General features: G+C 35.3%; 1 protein-coding gene across 5 annotated transcripts; it reads right to left on the bottom strand.

The window, feature by feature from the left end:
* Window positions 1–3,772: 3,772 nt before the first annotated feature.
* On the bottom strand, window positions 3,773–19,435 carry brd1a (bromodomain containing 1a). 5 transcript variants are annotated; one of them, XM_051107652.1, is made up of 13 exons: window positions 19,158–19,435; window positions 17,168–18,533; window positions 16,808–16,964; window positions 16,548–16,679; window positions 16,301–16,429; window positions 14,137–14,449; window positions 13,424–13,666; window positions 12,393–12,881; window positions 11,378–11,486; window positions 10,628–10,764; window positions 9,598–9,704; window positions 7,076–7,230; window positions 3,773–4,951 (listed from the first exon to the last, which is right to left on the bottom strand). In XM_051107652.1, the coding sequence occupies exons 2-13, from the start codon at window positions 18,514–18,516 to the stop codon at window positions 4,768–4,770; spliced, it is 3,504 nt and encodes a 1,167-aa protein (XP_050963609.1). In that variant the 5' UTR covers window positions 18,517–18,533; window positions 19,158–19,435; the 3' UTR covers window positions 3,773–4,767. The 5 variants fall into 5 exon arrangements, with proteins under 5 accessions (XP_050963609.1, XP_050963611.1, XP_050963612.1 ...); XM_051107654.1 differs by having other exon boundaries at window positions 10,628–10,761; XM_051107655.1 differs by having other exon boundaries at window positions 12,423–12,881.
* Window positions 19,436–19,603: the final 168 nt, after the last annotated feature.

The following is a 19,603-nucleotide window of genomic DNA, read 5'->3' as shown; positions in this document are numbered from 1 at the left end:
GCTGTTTGCAATGAATATGTGCGCTTGAGGCGCTGGCGCGATCAAATAGCTGAAATATAAAAACTCTCTTCTATACAGAAAAATACCCTGTGCGAGTTATTGTTTTTCATACAAGAATGCAATATCCAAACATCTGCAAATGCAACATTGATTTTATATAGCAGTTCAACAAAAAGGGTAATATTAAGTGACATTTTAAATGTAGCCTATATTTTAAACACAATATTGTCAATGATGTTTGTTATATTTTACAACGAAATAGTAGTTTCAACAAAATCTGCAACAGAACTGACGTGTCTCCAAGCAACAGCGGTGTTTCGTTGCTGAATTAATCTGCAGATTTGAACCATTCGGAGAGTCCATGATTAATAACCCATTCATAACTACAACCATTTGCTTAGTTATTGAATGAATGAATGACGCAATGCCTTTCTCATTAAGACAGTGACATGCCACCACCTACTGGCGTTTTAGTTGAATCGAATCTTCATTTTGCCGTTATTTATTGCTTTATTTATTATATTAATACACTTAATGAAATGTTAAGAATATGACATGCATGACATACAATTGATAAGGCTAGAAAAACTGCTAACCTCTCTAACGGTAAAAAATGCACATGTAAATCAATTTAAGGGGGCAAATATTGTAATGGAAAAGGTGACTGCGGTAGGGGTACTTAGAAGAATGTTAAATACTCTAGGGGGTACACCACTGTAGAAAGTTTGTGAACCACTGGCTTAATGGATTACTTAATTAATTGCCTATAGTATATTTTTAATACAATATAACATGTTGGCTTTTTATATCACTGTCTTCTTAAGCCAAGTTAAGTGCGGTTTTCTATGAGCTCATATGGGCTCATCTGCTTGCAGGTACATAGAATATATTTTTAATAATTCCTTATTTGGGCTTTCTTTTTTTTCTGAAAAATATTTTTCCTCCCACCCTGAATTTTTTTTTTACTCACTCTGATTTTTTCGCCACCATGTCCCTTAAGGGGCTCCGTAGATTTGCAAATACAAAACTCTATCTGAGAGAAAATGCAGTGGTATGGACAAATATATGTATTGTGTGTTACAACTGTGAGACTCAGTTGCCTTTTTATGGGGAAACTTGGCTTGATTTTCTCACAAATGCATACAGGTAGATTTTCTCACAAATGCAATTGAGCAACTTTTCAAAAAAAGAAAAACAGCAGATGGCACTATCTATACAACGCAGGGGGTATAATAACAATATACTGTATCATGTCACAATATATTGTAATACTAAAATGCCTATACGGGTGAAGACACACTCTGGCCAGCAAGGACTCTTCTCGGAGTGACTCAGATGACGAATGTTTGCATTTTGAAGAGCCACAAATATAATTCCTGACAGTAGCCTTTGATTCTTAACTTCATGATTTTGCTCTGATATATATAAAAAGCTGTATATTTTTAGACGGATTTTTCCAAACAGGCTATTGTCGGACTAAAATCTGAATTCAGAGTAAAATATTGGTTGAAATATGAAATGTCTCCTTACAGGCCACTTTTAGTTTTAAATGTACAAGGCGTGTATATAAATTATGCTATATGTAAACATAAATATAATAATAAACTATGATATCCCTTCTGAAAACAAAAGTTGGTTTTACTATAGTAAAAGTGTGGTAACCATGTTTTTTGGCAGGTTACCATTTCTATAATAGCAGCTTTACTACAAATACCATGGTATTTATTTAGTAAAACCATTCTTAATTTTCATAAGGAATATTAATGTTTAGATTATGTTTCGGTACATTTATATAGCTGAATCACAATAAAGCTCAACTGAACTTAAACTAGTTTGATTATAGTAACCTATTTGCATAATTAAATTAGCCTACTAGGTTGTCTGTGTAGTTTTATACTTATACTTTATACCATATTTCTCTCCACTGTAGGCTGTCTCAACATATATAGCAGAATGACAATAAATCTTACTTGACCTAATGTAAAAATAAAATTCAAAACACTTTAATTGTTGGTACGCAGTTGTCGCCATCCACAATACATTTGCATTTTAGTACAATATATTGTGACGTGATATATTGTTATTATATTCCTGCATTGTTTTGAATGTTGAACAATTGTATGTATACAACATATGTATATATCCCGTGATCCAACAGAGGAAAAGAAGTACGGAGAATGAATCAATTTTTATAGGGAAAGACTGCATAGTTAAATGTTTAGCCATGTCACTACTGATTTTTGAAATAATCAATCTGTGCTGTAAAGTTCTTAACTTTACAGCACTTATTGTGAATTTCATTGACATTGTAGAATAGGGTCGCTTTGTGAAAACATCTCAATGGTTCATTTTAGATACAGTAAAACAGAAACTCACCTGTTCCCCACTCATGTTGGTCTGCTGTATTCCCTGAAAAGTTAAAGAGGTGTTTCGGGTCTCAGGAGACTAGCGTAAATTGGCCGACAGCGCCATCTGCTGTTTTTGGGAAAGGAAGTTGCTCAATTGCATTTGTGAGAAAATCTGCCTGCAGGTATTTGTGAGAAAATCAAGCCAAGTTTTCTCATTATATGACAACTGAGTCTCACAGTTGTAACACACAATACATATATTTGTCCATACCACTGCATTTTCTCTCAGATAGAGTTTTGTATTTGCAAATCACTTTGCATTTGGTTGAAAGTTGAGTTTTTCTTTGCAAAGCAGATTGTGTTTATTTGCAAAACGCTGAATTTGTTTGATGAATACTGGCACAAAATTAACTCCATAAATTTCCAGTTGATGACTGGCCTGAGATGTGTGATTAATCCGTATAAAATAAAGCCGTGTCAAGAGAAGCCATTATAATCAGTTGATGCGGTGACTGTCCACACAGTAAGTGGCGCAATACAACAAATCAATTGACGCCTGGTTCTATCTCGAAACTTTAGAAACATGCGTTGTATGTGTTGAAAAGTGAAAATAAAAAAACAAAGCGCATAAGAAAGCGATTGCACACTTTCGCGAATTTCAGCAAATGCACGCTTTCCACGTGATTTGTGCCTTCCCTTAGAAATTGAAATAACCGATGATATAAGATTTTGGCCATATTGCCCATCTAAGTCATTCATCCCACATTATCAACATGTGCATCATGTAGGCTACACACTCGTTTGGGCACCACAAGGTGTCACTGTAGCCTCAAAGCTTACCCCTTGCCTACTCTGGCTGGATTGCTATTTCTGAGGTAAAACATGCCCTCCTCATTACCCTACGGATGAAGACATGTAGAAATAATTAAATGTGAAAATAAATAAATGTGGATATAAATAAAGAAAGAAATGTGTAAGTAAATACATAAATGTGAAAATAAATAAAAGTGAAAATAAATAAATGTATAAATAAAAGAATAAAATAAATGTGGGGAAAAAAATACATAAATAAGGAAATAAAAAAAATTATTATTATTATTATTATTATTGTTTTGCTTTTTTTTTTTTTTTTTTTTTTTTTGTACTTATCTTTGTATATGTATTTATATATTTATTTATATTTGCTTTTTACATTTATTTATTTATTTATAATTATGGCTGCCTTGGCTTTCCATAGTGGAAAAGAAACAGAAGCCTATTTTGAACAGAAACAAACTTTGAATCTGATATTTCAAGTTAAAAGAAAAAAACAAAAACAAACTTACATACAGTTGTTTTAAATTGCCATGCAAATAATATTATGTGCTATAAAGTACATATGTATGTGGAGTATATTTTTAATGAACTTGAGACGTAACTAGCTTATTTATGAATTTATTAAAAAAATAAAAAAGGACAATTCCATTATTAATTCTAATATCCACTAATATAACTGACATATGGTTTAAAAAAAAATCCAAAAAAGTCCCTACTGCAACCCAGAGTAAACCTAAATTAAGGAAGTGACTGTAAACAGGCATAGCCACTGGGGCTTAAAAAAAAAAAAATCATACAGTTCAGTAAAACCTTTTTTATCCATTCCCTGGTGAATGAAAGTACTACCCAACCCACAATAAATTAACAATAGTACAAGTACAGTATCCTACATCCATTATGGAGTTCTCACATACAAATACAAACAGTTAAAAAAAAACAAACAAAAAGAAAAAAAAAAAGAAAAAAAAAACAAAAACAGCTGAAACCACTCACTCAACACAAACAAAAGTCTGGGCAGCTTTTTTTTTTTTTTTTTTTTTTTTTTTGGTTTCATTAGAATATCAGAATAACGCACTTGTGGTTTTCATAACAACATGACTTTCTAATATGAAAAGACAAATAAAGTTATACATTTAGTTATATAAATACATCAATATATGTTAAAATTGTTGTAAAAACATTCTTAGGTTACAAAAACAATGCCAAATAAAAGCCTGTGTGTACAAACTTCAATAATTTAAACATAAAAAGCAAGTACTCTCACATTATGTTCTAGCCCTGATTACAGTATTCTTTTGCTTTAGTTTCACACAATTTATTTTGTCCATTTGTTCCAGCATCAATGAGTAAATATACTTGGTATAATTCACTAAAATGTATAAATACGAAAAAAAAAAATGTATGTACAGTACCCATTACAGTCAATCTGAAGAATAAGTTAGTGTTAAGCAATTAATATTATTTACAGAACTGATTAAGGACTTCTGTGTAAATGAGACAGGAGTGGCAGGTATGGAGTAAAAGAAAATACAGAAGTCGCACAGCGGATGCCAGTCAGGAATGACGATTAGGAAGGCTTTGAAATGTGCCTGCATTGCCAGTCTTAGTCAACATCACTGAGGTCGCTAATAGGTTCATCTTGGACTCGATTCAGATGGTTCATGGCACGGTTGAAGGCAGTCTGAACAGCCTTGCGGATGGCTGAGGTGCGGCCCTCCATCATTTTAATCTTGTCGATAGTTTTGTCAATACCAAGAGGAACCATCTTGGATTTAGTAAGCCACTGCCTGAACAAGGAAAACAGCACACATAATCAAATGAATAAAAAAAATATATATATATTTATATATATATATATATATATATATATATATATAGATAGATAGATAGATAGATAGATAGATAGATATTACCATGCTTCCCCAGTTGATTGATTACATTAAGTACTGCAAACATTTTTGTATTACAAATTTTCTGAAATGTTGTTTAAATATGTACTAATTTGCATAGATTTTTAGAGCAAAAACCTGAACACTGGATGAAGTTGAGTTCAAAAATCTTTTCTCAAAGGTTTTTCAAGACAGAAGTTTGGATTTCTCTTTTTAATCACTCAAAAAAACCAAACCAAAATATTGGATATTTTGAGAAAATGGCCTTTAAAGATATGAACTATATTAGAAATCCGCAGACACAAATAGATAAAATGCAATACAACAAACACTTAAGTGTATTTTGGATCTTTTCTTTCTCCTAGTCTGAAAAATGCTTTATGAAAAGCCAAAAAGCCCAAAATCTCAAAAACTGATAGATGTAGATGGAAAAAACAGTTTCTCCCTGTCGTGTCCTGCCTTAATAAAGTTTTTATTTGCCTAATTCTCTACAAACAAATAATAAATAAATAAATTTAGTCTAAATTTGTTACATGGAAACATGTTTAATAATAATAATAATAATAATAATAATAATAATAATAATAATAATAATAAATACAGCACAACATTCGATATACGTTAAACATTTTTCCTCCCATAGAAAACCATTATATAGCTAGAAAACTCAACATGGCTTTATGGACGAAAACAGTGATATAAAATGTCAAAATTCGACATACAGTTTATTAATGGACTATACATGGTTAATACTTTAGCCTACATAAGGTCACGTTAAGCATTTTATAACGCACGTATTTCACGGAGGTGGCTGTTTCTATTTGAAGTGCATGTTCATCTGGAGGATAATCTAGACATACAGGAAACATCTTTAAGATGATCATTTAGAAAGGATGCCAAATTGCTTGAAAGATGCTTGCACACAGCTTTCAATGTGAAGCGTTCTTTAATGGACGTGGGCTACGTGTGGTAAACATCCCCTATATCAGGGGTCACCAAACTTGTTCCTGGAGGGCCGGTGTCCTGCAGAGTTTACCTCCAACTTTCCTCAACACCTGCCTGGAAGTTTCAAGTATACCTAGTAAGACCTTGATTAGCTGGTTCAGGTGTGTTTGATTAGGGTTGGAGCTAAACTCTGCAGGGACACCGGCCCTCCAGGACCGGGTCTGGTGACCCCTGCCCTATATGTTTGATCACCATTCTGTATTGAAGTATTGCTGCAGACAAAAATATGAATTTTACAAATGAATAAAGACCTTATACTATGGAAGGCGGTCTTATATACTGATAATTCATCGTTAATGGTATTTATGCTATTATTATGGATTACGCAGAATGTTTTAAATAATGTGCTGTGTTCTCGCATTTACATGGCTTTGACCAGCAGGTGTCGCCAGCTTCCTTCTGCTCCGCTGCTTGGAACAGGCATAAAAGACATACAAAGTTTTTTTTTATTACAAGAAAGTATCGCATTATTATGAGAAAGTTTCTCATTATTACGAGAAAATAAGTCATTATTACAAGATACTATGAGAAACTAAGTCATTATTAAGAGATACTAAGTCATTATTGCGAGAAAGTTTCTCATTATTACGAGATTTAGTTTCTCATTATTATGACTTACAGAATCATATTCTTTCTCAGCTGTGACGGGAACTGGCTTCCATATATCAGGGCTTGACAATACTTCCCAATGGCAATACCTAAATACTTCAGTTAACCTAAAAGTCTGTTAATTTCATTTGCATCTTTGTTTGTGCTGTTGCTCGTAATTTGTTTATTTGCTCTTAGTTCATTACTGACTATTTAATCGTCTTTAACAATGTCTGAATTTTACATTAAGGTTCTTTTTTTTTGCCATTTATTAAAATTGGAATTGTGAATTTTAACTGGAAGTTCAACCAAATGCAACCAAGGACAAGTTAATGTTCAATACTTAGTTTGCTCAAATCGCTAAGTATGAGCAATAGTAGTACTGATGTCTGACTTGGCAAACACCAATAATTAGGATCTAAATCTCACCAGCTACGTTTGTTGTCAAAGAAGAGAACGAGGTAAAGTTTCTCTTTGGACTTGTACTGCATCTGTTCTCCAATACGTAGAACATCCAGGGGGGGCATTGGAATAGAGACTCCATTGTGCTGGCACCCCACTCGTGGCATGTGAGGGTCTATGATCTATAATAAAACAAAAACATGTTATAGAAAATGAGGACAATCTTGGAAACAGTAGAACCTTTGACTGTTATTTTTTTATAAATACTAATTAGATTATATACACGATTTAAATGATCTTTCACTTGTTATTAAATACATAGTTAATTACAAACCTGCATCAACACACCTGCCTGGAAGTTTCTAGTAAGCCTAGTAAGACCTTTATTAGCTGGTTCGGGTGTGTTTAATTGGGGTTGGTGCTAAACTCTGCAGGACAGTAATTCTCCAGGAGCAGGACTGGTCACCCTTGGTCCATGTACTATATTGCTCTGGAGATCAATTTGTAAGAGATAATCAACGGTTTGCCGTGCATTAAAAGATTTTAAATGCACAACGCAGGGCCAAAGAACCATGCACTTCCACAAAGTGCATTTAAAATCTTTTAATACACAACAAGCCGTTGATTATCCCACTTATTCCATGGTCATTTGCCAAGTTATATACAAGTTAAAACTAGTATTGCTGTTTGCAGCGCAATATTTGACAGAATGGGTAAAAATGACAGTTATTTATTTGAGTTAAGGCACTTTGACTCCGCTGTCCGCTTCAGACATGGAGATGAAATGGTGCAGTAAGATCACATTTATTTGAATGAATTATAGCATTTATTTAAATTAATTAGAGAGAGAGAGAAAGAGAAAGATAACATTTGTGTGTGTGCGCTACCTGCGTGCTGCGTGTCCCTCTCTACAAACAGTTAATTACGTCAAAAACAACATTTTTATATGCTGAGGAATATAATGTAGCGATCTAGTATCTAGGTTTCTTCACTAGTAAAAATCACAGGGAACAGTTGACAACAAGTTTAAGTGTGTGTGCAGCGCCTTCAGCTATCTCCGATGTCTGCCTCTTTCTCTGTGTGTTAGTTAGTGTGCATCAATTAAAGCGGCACATTAATATAGAACAGTGATTAAACTGACTTGGAACTACCTGTGCAATAAACGGTTTTACTGCATACCCGCCAGCCAATCAGAATCCAGTATTCAGACAGACCATGGAATAATTTTTTTAAAATAATTCTAATAGCACACTTTAGATTTCTGATCTAGTAAGATTTAATCTGACTGGTTGACTCCACACAATGCCCCTATGAGGCCCACATCCAAAGAAGTCCAGTTGTTTAAAAAGAAAAAGAAAAAAAAAAAAAAAAAAAAAAAAACACGATAGAAAGCAAGGCCTCAATTAAACATCTTTACTATTGTCTATCACGTCAAAACTTTTAAACTATTGAAAAGAATGAATCAAACAATCTAATACAATTCTTATATTTCGGAAAGCATCGGAACTTGATTCATGGTGTGATGCCTGTACTGTAACACCAGAGGACAAGGACACTCTTTAAGAAGCATTTTAAATAATTAAATAAGATTTGTTTAATTGATTTTTATTCTTTTTTTCTTTCTTTTTTTAGCATTTTCAGTGTTCTTAAATGCAATAATTACATTAAACTATTTTCTGATGTTTTTGCAGAGGACACTGAAAATATAGACAGAAAATTAACAGGGATTCACCAGAAGGGATGAGATCCTAAAAGAGCAATGCAAAAATTAAATATAATCAAAATGATGCTTTAAAAAAAGGGTAGCCATATACAATGATAGAAATCATTCACATCTTAATATAGTTTGAATGTCGATCATATTTAGCTGTGCCACACATTCAGTTTTGGGGTAGAAGAGTTTCAGTAACATACTGATTGACTAAGAGATAGAATTTTGTTTTAAAAAACATGTTGATATTGTTTTTATAAAAATAATTTTCATTCTCCTTTCCACATGTTCAAAATTAAATAGAAATACTTCAATAACTACTATTTCTGTCCTTTAGTGTGACACATAAAAGAACCACCAATTTGTTTGGTGTACTGAGAGTATTGCAATAGGGGAGATATAAATATCACTCATTTTAAAAATGGTACAGTTTTCAACAGTTTTGAACGGATTACAGCAAAGTTTGTCTTGAATTTGTCCAACAAGTCATGGATGAAAATTGTGTTAATTATACTTTCATATTAAACTGTTGAGCTGATGCTCATTTGGCCAAACCCCTTGGTGCTTATGGCTTCAGTCTTGTGCATGAGCTGTGATGTCAGTTGTCACACTTAGAGATTTATCTTTACTGTTGACACTTATTTTCATGTAGTGGTATTTATTTAAGTTAATTTTGTAGGAAAGTGGTACTCAATGAGCAGGACTGGACAGACCCCAGTCCAAAGAACCTAATGAACTGCATTTTCTAATTGACTCCTTTAAAGGGAAGAGAATGGGGAAAAAAAAGAAAGAAAGAGATAGAAATAGTTGGTTTCTACACATGCATACTCAGACTCACCAGGGCAGGGTAGGAGGGGTATCCACTACATTTAGCCCAAACTAGTTTGAGAGGTTCCAGAACTGTAGCAGCACTAGCAGGCATCCAAATACTGCTGTTGCCAACTTCTATGAAAGCAGGAATATCAACAACCATGTTATGATGGTGCAGACATATAATATACATGTCTATAGTGATATAGCAAATAATAATTACATCTCAATAATTTTAAACAATTCAGGAAGCAGTTAATATTGCAGTGAAATCTGAATTTTTATAAGGCTGGACAATTGAGGTGAAATGATATAAAAGAATTATGATTCTGTACTCAACTCGGTTTTAAAGTCAGTTTTTTTTGTCCTTTTTTTTTTTCCTTACTCTCTTTATAATTAGTGTTTTATTACCTTAAATTATATGTATGTCTGCGCTATGTCTGTACTTTCTGTACTGGAAGCTCCTGACACCAAGACAAATTTCTTGTGCATCTAAACACTCAGCAATAAAGCTCTTTCTTGTTCTGATAAACTGTGGTTTACTAAACAAACGGTGGCTCTGTCTTTAAATGAATTCAATTACGATTACAATTTTCTTATGGATAAAAAAAAAAAGTCTCAGCACATGTTGTAAACTATATATAGGGAGCCTGATCACTTGCAGATTACTACATTATTAAAGGCTACAATTAACAACAGAGCCCAAACTACTCGTTTTGCTATTTATTTTTAGATATATTAATAAAAAAAAAGTGTATCCAAACACATCAAACTGCACATAAGTCTATTTTTACATTAACTTCTAAATCTAATCAGCATAGACTAAAAAAAAAAATCAATCTTGGAATTTAATAATCAGTTTGTTGATTGAAATGAAGATATATGAAGCTAGAAGACTTAAATTAATTTCACTATGTGCAGTGGTTAAACAACTCTGTATTTCTTTGGTACATATGCGTACCAAAACAAAAGAACCATACTTTTTTTTTTTTTTTTTATGATTATATACTGGGATCAAATTACAGTTCAGTTAAAAGCGTACAGATGTGGATACTTACCAGCAGCTATTCTAGCAGCCTTAGCAAAGTTTCTACTCTCGATGCAAGCAATAATCTCATTTTTATTCTCCACTGTGTTCCTCCGGATGAGGGCTGGCTTCCCCTTCCCACACTTCGGTAGATTAACTGCAATACTACTAAAGACAGACAAGAAAACATGATGGTGTGGAAGATTGACAAAAATTTCTACAAGAAAAAAAAAGGAATGCTGCAGGGTTACAGGGATGTCCATTATGACTACTCAAGCACTTGACATAAATCAAGATAAATCAGAGTGTTTGAGTACTTGTGGATGCAATGTGCAGCTCAAACTATTAAGCACGGTGCTGGCAATGCCTAAGCCATTAGTTTGATTCTTAAGGCATGAAATGAAATAAAGAAAATCCACTGCATTTTTCTCAGTGAGGATGCTAAAGGGTTAAATACTTTACAGCTTTATGGATACATAATCAGAATGTCTATCAAAATTCTGTAGCCCTACAAACAAACACAAAATTATATTATTATTTATTTATTTATTTATTATTATTATTATTATTGCAATAGCAATTTTTATCAAAAATTTTTTTTAAAGATTTTCACCCAAATCATGCAGCTTTTCTAGACACGTCTATGGTCTATAAAGACAATGTCTTGCAAGACATGAAATAAGCAAAATGCTACTGAAAATTGTTTTTTGATGAAGTAAAGCATGTCACACAACGGTGAATTTGATAATCTCAAAAGTGCTTCATGACTTCAACTACCCACCTGCTACTAGAGGACATACTGGATTCAGATGCGCACCTGCGACGAGGCTCCAGCTGCCTGCTAGAAACCAACTCCTTCTCCGGGTTCAGACCAAAACCATTTGGCCGCCCTAACAGACACAAGAAAAAGAGAAAGACGGAGAAATCAGTTCCACTAATCTATTGCATATTTGGGTTGAAACCACTACTGTGCTTACTTGAACTACTTAAATCTGTAAAACTTTTTTACAGACTGGTTGTTCGCATGACAAATCACATTTTGCACATGTGCAATACTTTGCACACACTTTTTTACATTTTTTTACTGACACAAATTTGAAAAGCCTTAAATGCACTTTGGCCTATTACAAAAGGGGCTTTCACACCTCGTAGTTCTAGGAACTAGCCAGCATGGTAGTTCCTAGAGAAACAATTTCTCCCTTGGGCCGTTTTCATGGTTGCATTCACACCGGCAGCAGGAACTCTGAAGCGGCTGACAGCGACGTCTTTGTTCGCAACATTTACAAATGTTAACAACTGATGAATGAAGGATTCTGTGATTGGAGCTATTTTTTTTGTGTCACGGGTTTCATGATAACGGAAATGGAATGGAAACACAAAATTTACGGGACTGAAAGAACATGAAAATCTGACTAAATCTCTCATGACAACTTGCAGTGTTACATATCATCTGAGAAAACACTGCAGACAACACGTAGCTAAATGCTGTTATCAGATGTTTTTTCATGTTTGTGAAATAAATTTTTACTTGGCTTTTTAAAAATGCCTAGCGATTCACGTGCGTTTGTCAAATCAGCATACACTTACTCACTGGTGGCTCCTATAGAACTGTTTCAGACCCTACTCTGAAGTAGGAGCTAATTTAGTTCCTCCAAACGGTGTGCCACCACACCAGAAAGCAGGTACTTTTGCCAGTAGTTCTAGGAACTATGAAAAGGTCCCTCTGGTGCGAAAGCCCCTGAAAGTGCATTTATGATTGATGTGCATTTATATTAATCATACTGTGTCGGTCTTGCCTTTTTTGTTTGTTTTCCTGCACGTTCTACCTGTGTCCAGGCGTTTGATGGGCAATTTGTCCTCAACACTGTCTCCACTGGCACTCCGTGGTCTCTTTCTAGTGTGAAGCAATGTTTCTAGACGTGGTATCACAACTGACAAGAATGTTTTTGTGCCTAGCCGAGAACTGCCCTTTGGAGTTTCACCACCTCTCATGGGCTTTTGAGGGCTTGTGCTTTTTGATTTGCGGAAAAGCACAGACGTTCGTCGGTTTACTGGGCTTGATGGCTCAGCCAGAGTTGATGTAGCTACTACACTGACATCACTGTCCTCTAACTCCAGATGGGAGAGTCCATTGAGTGGCTGGGAAATACTATCCTGGTGGCGCCGGGTTTTGTCGGGACTGGGTTCAACTGGTTTCAGTTTTGGTGGCTCAGAATGACTTCCCGCATTAATGAAGGGCGGCGCAGAACCAGATGGCTCAAGCTTAGGTGGGACAGATTTATCACCTGGAATGAAACAAGAAGAAACTGTCACAAATTTAACACAAAAAAAAACAAAGCAAAGCATGGCAGATTAAATTTATTGACAACAAACTTTCAGACTTTCTTTTTTTTCAAACAGACTTTCTCAGAAAAAAAAAAAAGACACCATCACAGAATTTGTAATGGTTTTACTGGTTATAATGGGACATGTATTGATTTTAATGGAAACTGTAATGGACCCTGTGGGTATCTACTGATAACTGGTCACCTTTTATTGGTGGCTTGTTAAAACCACTAAATCCTAATGGAATATGTCACAAAACACACCACAGAAAACCATTTTTAATGGTTTTAATAGCTCAAAATTGATGGTTTGTATTGTTTGTAATGATATTTGTAAAGGAAACCATTAGAACGATGGTTTCCATAGTTTTTACATTTTCTCTGAAAACTGAGCAGTATTATGGGTGGTTTTGTGATATGTCAAAGTGTTACCCACAAGGATTTGACAGACGTTCAACTGGTTAATTTCTAAAAAACATTTACACCAATATTTTTCAACAAACCTTTTTGAAGGATATAGCCGGCTTCTTCTTCTAAAGAATTCTCCAGTCCAACAGAAGGAAGAACCTTCTTTAAACTTAGCTCCATCCTCACATCACTAATGATTTTTTTAAGCAGCTTTAGTCGTCTGCTCCGAGACGGGCTGGATTTCATTGCAGTAGCCAGATCCAACTTTTCCAGTAGCTCCCTTAGCTGTTCTTCCAATGACATGTGCTCTCGATTGGCTGGAACCAATAAGCGGTCCACTGAAGTGGAAAAAAAAAAGTAAAGTAAAAAGCCAACATTTAATGATTGAGTTGTTAAAAGGTTGGTATGGGAACTGCAAAAAAATTTAATTATTCGGATCTGACTTGCTATTCAGATTCACTGATTCCATTAGTGATTCTTAGTCTTAAGGAAGCACTAAACTGAGCAGTATGTCTCAACTGACCACTATTTTCTCAAGAAAAGGCCATTGCTTAGACACAAAGACGTGCTTGAATAAACATTTGTTTAGCTATATTTTGAAGAACAGATTAAAGATAACAGTGGGTATGCATGTGTAATTTTCACTTTGTTTACATGTAATCTAATGATCTCATACCATCACAGGGGGTGCACTGTGTGTAGTTTGCTTTGTCCACAAGCAAATCCCTTTTACATAAGCAAAAAAACATACAATGCCATTAGGATTACAGATTTTGTACCCTGATCAGTATAGCTATTGTGTATTTACCATCATCCCAGGAGAAAGGTGCACATGGCTCAGTCTTGGGTGGTTCAAGCAGGTGAATGCCAGTTTCAAAATCAAAGCCGATTTTCTGAACATCTCGGCGAGTTTTCCTTAGCACAGCTCCACCCTGGTCTCTCAATCTAACAGCTGCCCTGTAGAAGCATGTATCCTTGCCATTGTAATTCATGCAGTTTTCAATAATGAGATTAAAGTCAGCTTCAAATTCATCCAGATTCTTGTAGCCTTGTGCGTTAATGCGTTTCCTCATGGTGGAAAAATCCATAGGGTGCAAGATGTGGTCCAGATAGTCAGGCACCTGTAAGGAACATGAAAAAGAACAAAATTCTGATCAGGGATACTGACTTTAAAGCCTCTTCACATAAAACAAGAGAACTTTTAAATTTCAAGAATCTCTGATTTTGTGACCGCATGAATCACACATTACATCAGCGTGTTATAACAAGTTAACAGCACAAAATAAATTAAAAGAAAGTAATGAAATGCTATGTTACATAATTAATGAAATTAAAAGTTAAAAACATTTAACATCAATGTTTGTATGCGAGAAGCCTCTTGATAGTTTGGGTTTGCAAGAATAAATACATTAATCAGAACTGACATCTGTGTGGCTTAATTTTTGAGACAAGCACACACAATGCGGCTATAAAATGACTATAAGAAGACAATGTCACCATCTATTAATTTTATTTGTCCTCTTTCCTCCACTATTGCTTCCTGTCCCTCCTCTATTCTTTCCAAATAGGTCTGGGCTATTACTCAGCCACTCCAAAATGTTGTTCTTCTGAAGCTTTGCTTACTTTGTGTGTTTTGTGTGTTACTCATGTTTGGAGTTATTACCACGCAGAAAGAAAAAAATCCTTTTCATCTTCAGCTTTGCAATTGAGGGCTTTAGGTGTTGTTTCAAATGCACCATTTAATAACATAGTGTTTTTTTTTTTTTTTTTAATTTTGCAGTAACATCATTTGGCAAGCACTGCAGTATATGATGACGTTATAGCACAACAGCTCAGCCATGCTCAACACTGTGTCCTCCTCTTTGGGGTGTCATTGATAAAACAATATTGTTTAACATTCACTTAAATTATTTTTATATCCTCCAAGTGTTAATAAATGATGAATACAAAAATACTGATGAACAGTTATAATTAGAAATTTTATCCCTAGTAACTGCAAAATAAATTTAATAGAGGCATCAGTATCAGTGCCTTTATTCACAGTATTTAGTAAAAAGATGCCATTAAACAAATACTTTAAATATCAACCATTTAAAATAATATCTTTATGTTGTTTGTACATTAATATGGAGAATTAGTGTGATTTTTTTTTTCTTTTAATATACTTTGAAGTATAATTTATTCCAGTGGTGGAGAAGCAGAATTTATCAGTTATTACTGCAGTCTTCAGTCAGTGTAACATGATCCTTAAGAAATTATTCTAATACGCTGATTTATTATCAATGTTGCAAACTGTTGTACTGCTTAATATTTGTATTCTTTGAATAAGAGTAAAGTTCAAAACAGCATTTTCAAAATAAAATAGACAATTTATCAATTTTATATATCCTTGCTGAATTTAAAAAAAGAAAACAACAAAAAATATATACATTTATAAATATTGTTCTTTTTATTAATCAAAGAATCCTAAGGAACAATATTACAGGTTCCAATATTAAGCAGCCCAACTTTTTCTAAGATAGACAACAAATCAGCATATTAGAATGTTTTCTGATGAATCATGTGACACTGAAGACTGTAGTAATAGATGTTGAAAATTCAGCTTTGCCACCACAGGAATAAATTATATTTTGAAGTGTATTTCTATTTAAAATATATTAAAATAGAAAACCATTATTTTAAAATTGTAATAATACTTCACAATATTACTGTTTTGCTGTAGTTTAATTAAATAAATGCAGCCTTGATGAACATAAGAAACTTCTTTAAAAACATTTTAAATATTACCGGTTCCAAACTTTTTAATGGTAGTGTATATTGTGCACCCTGATTTTGCTGATTTTAATATTTTATTGTCTAACACAATGAGACTAGACATTCAAATCACATATTTGTTGATTATTTGAAGGATAGACACTGTACCTACCGAAATGCCTTCTGACAAGTCAAAGGTCATGAAACTGCAGACAAACCTCTTTAATGCTGACAGGCTCTGCAAAAATGTGTGCTTGGTCTTTCTCCTGTAACTGATCCAGCACAGCCCTCAGAAGGACTGTGAAAGGAGTGAGTTGGACCTCCATTAATGTCTGCTGAAGCATAATCTGCAACAGAACCACAAGAATCATCATCCAATAACATATGTATGCAAACTAAAGATATTAGCAAACACTACTGTTATAACTGCTTGTCTTGATTAAAAGCAGCATATTGTTCTCGTACCTCTTCTTTCTTGAGTTTCTCTCTCTTCCTGATCAGCTCTAACAGGAGTCTTGCTCGCTCAAGGTCATGTCTCAACCGTTGCCACTCTTTCAGCTGCTCCTTCAATGCTTGAGTCTCCTCTTCTGTCTGTTTCTGTCATTTCAATGTTTTCAAATTCAAGTAAATTATTATTAAAATGCAATAATGTGAAGTGCTGCTTAAAGAAATATTTTCATGTTTAGATTAATTATTCCTGCAACACTGCATAAGCATATACTTACCGGCCGTGCATTTTTCTGGGAATGTAGACTAGTTTGGAGGCGTCTGTTGAGTGGCACTCCATTCCTTGATAATCTTTTAAGCGTCCAATAATTCAAGACAAGTTCACCAAATGCCTTCTTCCTCTGTAAAGAAACTTGATTGAGGATCGTGCTTAACCTGTAGGAGAATGTGACAGTATACAATGAAATGAAGCGTTTTAAAATTTGCATGATCATTGTAAAATAATATGATGTGCCAGATAAGACATATCTATTCATATACTTAGCCTGATGAGATATATATCTTGAGATTTACACGGAAATGGCTTAAAATGGTCCAATATCTCACCAGCTTTTATAAAATCAAAGATTCAAACAAACCTTTCAGGCGAAAAACTGGGTACAGATGCATATGGAACTGGGGCTATCACTTCCACCTCATTGTTCTTAAGTCTCTTTTGTTTTTTTAATCTCGTTCTGCTGCTCTTTTTGTCCATCGACTGACAAAGGCTGTAATTTGTCTTAGTTTCATTATAAATGGTAAGCGGTCTTTTAATGGAGCCATTTGGGGTGTGGGCCCCACAGTAGGCTGTCTTTTTCACAGAGAAAGTGGGTACACCTGAGTCAGTCAACTCTTTAATAGGCTCCATCTTCATAAACAGACCAGCCTTCTGTGCACAGCTGACATGGAAAGCAGTATAGCAGTTTGCTTTGTGGCACTGGATACAAGCCCCAACACCTTTTTCTTTACAGAGGTAGCAGGTAAGCTTCCATCGAGCTGGTGGAATGTTTGAGACACCATCGATAGGCTCAATGAAGACCGTGTTGGAAAACCCAACCTCGGGAACCCACAAAGCACAAACAACATGACCCCATTGGTCGTCATCTGTCTTTTTGACTGCTCCTCCCTTGTTAGGGCAGAGGATGCAGTTAGCGGGTTGGGTTGGGGATTGCAGACAATGTCTGCAAAGCCACTGGCCCTCTGGAATATACGGAACACCATAACAATCCTGATGAACAGCTAGATTGCACATATCGCAGAAGAGGATGGCATTGCTGTCCATGCAATCTCCATCCATGCATATGCAGCAAACAGCATCTTCATCGATTAAGGAATGGAGACTCTGTTGGCCCTGACTCTCTAAAAATGATTCTTTTTCAAAACGGTCAAGAAGGAACTCAAAGGCATTGGGGGACACCGAGTTAAGACCTTCATTCTTTCTTTTCTCATTGACCAGCTCAAGCCAGGCATAGTCCTCTTCATCCATATCATATTCCACCTCCTCATTCAGCTCTTCTAAAGTTTTCTCCTCATACTCATAGTATGTAGAAGGTCTGCTTGGGATTGCTGGGAGATTGTAATCCACTTTGCGGAATTTGGGCTCAGGAAGAGTGCTGCCTTGCACTAAAGCATGTTGTGCGGTGACAGCAGCATTCTTTTTCTGCTGGTTGTTTCTGAGGCGTGCAGAACGTACCAAAACCTGCTGGTGTTTTTCAGCATTCTCCTTATTGCTGGTACATTCCATAATTTCCTGTGCCATGGGATCCTCTTCCATAATGACGTCGAGCTTGTCAAAGATACTGATCCGGTGCAACCGGCCATCAACTTCTAGTTCGACCATCCTCTGGGCCTGGGCGTAAGTCAACGTCTCGCGGTTTGAAGAACGTTTGATAGGGAAAGGTAGCTGCTGAGGGGTGGATACTTTGTGTGGCGGAGATTTCCTTTTCATTGGGGATCCTCACAAAGCTGAACAGAACAGAACAGAACCAGTGTTATTCCTAATACAACAGTGCAGCTGAATTAGATGTAGATATCACAGATATCAAACCATGGTGATTTACATGACTGCATCTAAACAGCTTATCTATTTCACAGCAGATGAAGTTATTTAAAAGTACTGTTACCATGGCACAGTGCAATATGTGTTATTTGGTACTGATGTATACCACGGCACTGAAGTCCAGGGTATTTCTACAACTACAGGTTTACCAAGTTATTATTAGGTTACTGCAAGATAGCATTACTTACTATAGCAGGGTAAGCGTAATTAGGACGCTTTTCAAATCGAAACATTTTCAGGCATCACAGGCGAAATAAGAGACACCATTAAAACATACGATTCAAAACATTCTGGGCATTTTATATGCGTTCCAAACATTCGAATCGAACTATTTTTACAACATCACGGCAGTGTTTTGGGGGTCGCCCATGATCCGCTGAAATACTGTCTATGTAGGCAGTTCGCTGTTTTGAGACCCCATGAAGATGCACATTCAAATCTTATCACCTTATATTCCCATACATTATAAAGCAGGTGCATCCCAGCAAATCGCAAAACAATAATGGTTATTTTAAGATCGATCGTATTACCTCTGACCTGCTGGATAAAAAAGGAGCAGCTTTCTAAGACGATGGCGAGATGGCCTGCAGTGATTCCGTACACAATGTTCTCATCCAAGGACCACCAATGTAAATCTGCATGGACAAATCTGAGATGCTGCAAATGCTTAACCAAAGCGGCCGCCAGGACTATAATAATGAACTCCTAATCACTACGAAAATACTTGGTTTGATTGCCATTCACAGACAACGTCTTTTCTTTTCCGGCAACGGGAGGCGATACGATTCTTCGCCTACAACCAACAACAATGCGGATGGTTCACTACGAATATACGTCCCACCCGCAACGCACGGCGTCATGACGTATCTAGCTCGCTAATAGGGTCAAACAAGCTATTTATTTCATTGTTTTGACCATGACATTTCCTAAAGGAAAATGCTTTTTAATGTACTTTCTTATGTGTGTTTTTTTTTTA

The sequence above is a fragment of the Labeo rohita genome, chromosome 4 (genome assembly GCF_022985175.1).
Source record: "Labeo rohita strain BAU-BD-2019 chromosome 4, IGBB_LRoh.1.0, whole genome shotgun sequence".
Lineage (NCBI taxonomy): Eukaryota > Metazoa > Chordata > Actinopteri > Cypriniformes > Cyprinidae > Labeo > Labeo rohita.
The sequence above is the reverse complement of the archived record's forward strand: the minus strand, read 5'-3'. Positions and strand labels throughout refer to the sequence as shown.